General features: G+C 36.1%; 1 protein-coding gene across 1 annotated transcript in view; it reads left to right on the top strand.

Moving 5' to 3' along the window:
* The first annotated feature begins 1,296 nt into the window (after positions 1-1,296).
* Positions 1,297-4,618, top strand: part of ADSS (adenylosuccinate synthase) — a 23,047-nt gene continuing 19,725 nt past the window's right edge. The window contains exons 1-2 of the mRNA XM_026845807.1: positions 1,297-1,492; positions 3,942-4,010. Coding sequence (XP_026701608.1) covers positions 1,312-1,492; positions 3,942-4,010 — 250 coding nt within the window. The 5' untranslated portion in view covers positions 1,297-1,311. The remainder of the gene's footprint in view (positions 1,493-3,941; positions 4,011-4,618) is intronic.

The raw sequence follows: 4,618 nt of genomic DNA, 5'->3' as shown, positions 1-4,618 counted from the left end.
AGAATTTTCACTGCTAACTTCACTAAGATTAGGCTTTTACATGTGGCATGTGTGTTTGTTTATATACTGGCACAAATGTTTGATATCTAAGAATATTCTTTATAATGACAGATATATGACATTATGTATTGCATTCCTGCTTTGTAAATGTTGTAGTAGTGAGTAGCTGTGGATTCCATTGCTTAGAAAAGATGTTCTGTGATACATAATTCTGAAATATTTCAGATTTATAATTCTCTAGATTAATAGATATAGCTTCTTTTGTCGTCTTCTTTTCATATAGTGCTGTTCTTTGGTTTGTCTCATGCTGAAAAAGGCATAAATAAGCCTTTCCTTTAAGGCTTTCCTTCTGTGAAGCAGTTTGCTTATTTCTGTTGTAAGGTGCCTGTAAAGGATGTTTCTGTAGCTATGACAGACAGAACCATTTTGTGTGTAACCTTGTCTTGCACAAATGACTCAGTCATAAGAGAGTGTAAGCTTATTTTCAAAAGTACAGCAAATGAGAACTGGGGATATTTGGTTAACTATTTCATAATTTTTAGTTTCATGAGCCTATCTTGACCCCTTTAAGACTTGGTCACAGGCTTCTTTTTGTATTTTAGACATATTTCACAGTTTAGTAAATCTCTTGGTAATCTCTTTGTGGTAGTGAAAAAGCTGGACATGTTAAATGTTAGTTTGGGTGTAAATGGTTTCCGGTAATTTACAAAACCGCAGTCTCAGTTGCCTCTAGATTCACTCCTTAACAGCACATTTCAGACATAAATGACTTGTGCTATTACAGACCTCTCATCACAGAGGAGGTATAGAATGAACAAGTTAACTTTGTTGGTTACTATTCATAGAAAGACACTCAAAAGACTGAACCCAAAATTCAGGACAAAAAGCCTGCATGTTGCCAAACAGTTAGACTTATCTTTCCCAATAGCTGTATGGTTTTATATACTCAGTTTAACTGGTGGGGGTTTTGTCCTTTGCTAAGGTTGCGGTTTCACTTTTAATACTTCCTCTCCATAGCTGTAATAGGAACCTAGTAAAACTCATGAAGGCTTTTAGAAGTGTTTGCGTGTTCTAGAATATTTATGCTTCTGTCCAATGAATTTTAGAAACATTTTAATCTTATCCCAAGCTTTTGTACATCTGATGAACCAAAATACTGTCCAAAGTCTATGTGACAGATGTTGAAATTGCTGAATTTGACAAATTGAGTTTGCCTCATTTCCTGGGAGAAGGAAATCTCTGGAAGATTTTTTGTCAGTAACATAAGAGAATGCTGAAGAATTGGAGCTGGAACCAGTTTATTCCATCTCGATGCTGTGTGTTCATTTGTCTTTAGTATTAAAAACTATTACCTTTTTTTTTTTCCCCCTTCCCCCCCACCCCGCCCAGGGAGGCAATAATGCAGGGCATACAGTTGTTGTGGATTCTGTGGAGTATGACTTTCATCTTCTGCCAAGTGGGATCATCAATCCAAAAGTCACTGCATTCATTGGTAAGTGGGGCATCTCTAAAAAATAGACAATACTGTAGTTGCAGACTTCGGACATATTAAAATAGCAAAATACATCCAGAGATATACAGAGTCAGGATTTTTCTTCTTCAAATTCTCATAGGCCTGAACTGCTCTACTATCTTAATAGTGTTTTAACTCACTTGTGAAGTTTGAATTATGGCGGTTTCTTTTATTGTCTTGGATAGTTCATCTTTGCTCCTGTCTGTTCTATCAATGCAAACAGCTGGCTGCCCAGTGTATCTTCATTCTCCTATTCTTGTTATTTTCTCTACCAATTATTTCTCTTATTCTTAGATTTCCTTCTCTCTGTTTTAATCCTCAGCCCTGTTAAGTAACTACCAATACCTTTTGAAACATAGCTCTTTTCTCACTTTTCTGTTGTATTGTGAAATGAATGCTGACTCCAAAAGAATTCTGTACTATATAGTTTCTACCAAGAAGTCCTTTCAGGAGAGTACATTAGAAGGTTTAGGGCAGTGGCAGTACTGTGTGATGTCAGGATCTGTGATCTGTTTGCTTACTGAAAGGAGGTTTAGATTGTCACATCTGTTGTCCCTACAAGTCTACTGATCCCCCTCCCTCTCTTGGAATCTTGTTTCCAATCCTATGTGTTTTTTTTCTTTGGATTGCTTGTATGATCAACCTACTTAATAATGCTGTGTAGCCCTTGAAATTTCCTTAAGTATAAAACATGTCTACACAGCGTTAATAACTATGCATGTGCTTGTGTGCTGTTTCACAAATCAGGTGAGTCTCCGAGTCACTAAAAGCTGTGTATGCCTTATGGACACTTTCATCCTGCTTACCCAGAATTCCTGTCCCTTACATTGTGTACTTCTCCAAACTATTGTCATGCTCTTCCTATCACTTCTTCCTGCATATCTCCTTGTTTTGAGCCTGCAGTCATGCCTCTCAGTGAGTAAGTGGTCATTGACAGTTTGCTAAACAGCACAGAAACTAAAGAGCCTCTATTGCTAGTTACTTGATTCATAAACAGTGCTTGCTGAATTCTTGGGTCCAGCTTCTGGTGACTGTATCCTTGCAGTCAACATTAACCCTTTAATTGATGGGAATTGGTGGTTAATTGCTTCTTTTTGGCTGTTATATTGTGACTTGGTAGTGGGATCATCTTGCCCTGCCTAATACTTCTATGGGAATTAAGCCAGTGGGCATAGAAATAGATTTACTCTGATGACGTTAACTGCTTATAGTTTTGAGGCCTGTGATAGGTGATACTACTGATATTCTCTTTTGATGTGTTACTGGTTTATGTTTCTTTAAAAGATTATTGCTTGAAAACAGTAAAAAAGGATGCCCATTTGCCATGTTTTGTTTGGTGGACTCAGGGTTGAGTAGGAAAGTCCTCATCCTTTAACAATACAGTAGGCAGGAGAGAGCTTTTTTACAAATCCTCCTGTCTTTATCTGCTCTCTCTTGGTCTTGTCTGTTCTGAAGTTTGTTCTATCTTCTCTTAGGTCTGCCTTGTGTTTAAAGTATCTTTTGGAGGAAAAAAATCTGGTTTAGGATTCCACTGAAAGGGTTTACAGGTTAAGAAAAAAAAGGGCAAGACCAAAATGACTGGAGTATTATAATAGATTATTACTATTAATTAGGACTGTACCATGAAGGTTATAGTGAAAAAGTCTTAAATACTTGGTATTTTGCTGTTCAGAATGCTTTTATGTGTGTGAAATTAGGTGATATGCAAATAGTTTCAAATGGCAGGTCTCTTCATTCTTTAGCTAGATGTTATCATACTTAAAGCTTTTGATCTGCTGATCTTCTGGGTTTGTTATGGCCTCAAGATGGTTCAGTTCTGCTATATGAAAATGTTTCTTCTTAGGCACTCAGTGGTGCTGGTTAATTGTGTGACCCAGTAGACTTTTTCTGAGCAATGTGACAGCTGTAGGAAAGCGAGCTTGCTTTTGATAGAGATTTTCCTCTGTTATTTTTGCTAGTCTGTTAACAAAGCCAACTCTATATATGGAATATTCTGTGTCTATTTACAGCAGAAGAGTGCCTGAGGAGATGCTAATGTTTATAATAATGATAGAAATATGCTAAGCTTTTTAAAAACAATAGGGTTATTAAATGAAGTACAAAGAGGGAAGTTAATTTTTAGATTTGAGGAAGAGGAAGTTGCATTCTGGACTGTCCCATGATGCTGTTACTGTTTATCCAGATCTAAATTGAAAGTTTGTTGAGTTTATTAAAAAGATTCAATGCATATAGTTAGAAACACCTATTTCAGTTGTAAATCAGTCTTTCACAGATGAATTCCAAAGAATAAAAATGACAGTGTCTTAAAAGTTTAAAAACTTAAATAACATGTTCTTCAAAGACACTTCATGATTTGTATGCACTGTTTGGAATTTTTTTTTCCATGTTCAGAATAATTAATTAAATTTTGCGTAATGGTTTTCTTCAGGAAATGGTGTTGTAATTCATTTGCCAGGACTCTTTGAAGAAGCTGAAAAAAACTTGAAGAAAGGAAAAGGTGAGAAAATTTTAAGATGTTACTTCTAAAATAGTTCATGGGGCCCTCCTCAAAATATTTATGTGGAGGATGCCTCTATAGAGGTTATATACAACGTGTTTTTCCAGAACTCTGGCTGCTAATTTCTGACTTAAGGATTCTTGCTAGAAGTCCCAGGGCCCTTGCAGGAGGACAGACAAAAGGAGTCTCTACAGTTTCAGAAGAGAACATGTTCTAAAATTGAATTATTTGCAGAGAGTTTTCTTTGCTTAAAGCAGTGAATTTAAGAAGTGAAACAACTTGTTAAAGTGTTACCTGTTCATAGTTGTTTTACCTCTTACAAATATTAATGTATATTTTGATGATACATGTTAATGTAAACAAATGCTGTGGTGATCACTTCTTGATTCAGAAATCAGGTTTTGGATACTTTCTTTTATGTCTCTGTCCATGCTTGGCATCAGTCTAAGTGAGGTAAATCAATGGTCAAGATTATTCAAAACCGAAAAGCTACCAACTGATTGATGAAGTTGAGGAACTAGTAGAATAGTTAGAGTTCTTCCTCATAATAAGCCTTTCAGCTTTATAGGCTGATGCCAAGTTTTAATTATTGATTTCCCCCCCCCCCC

Source organism: Athene cunicularia (genome assembly GCF_003259725.1).
Source record: "Athene cunicularia isolate RWA chromosome 3 unlocalized genomic scaffold, athCun1 chr3_part1, whole genome shotgun sequence".
NCBI lineage: Eukaryota > Metazoa > Chordata > Aves > Strigiformes > Strigidae > Athene > Athene cunicularia.
Note: the sequence above shows the minus strand (reverse complement) of the source record. Positions and strands in the feature narration are given on the sequence as shown.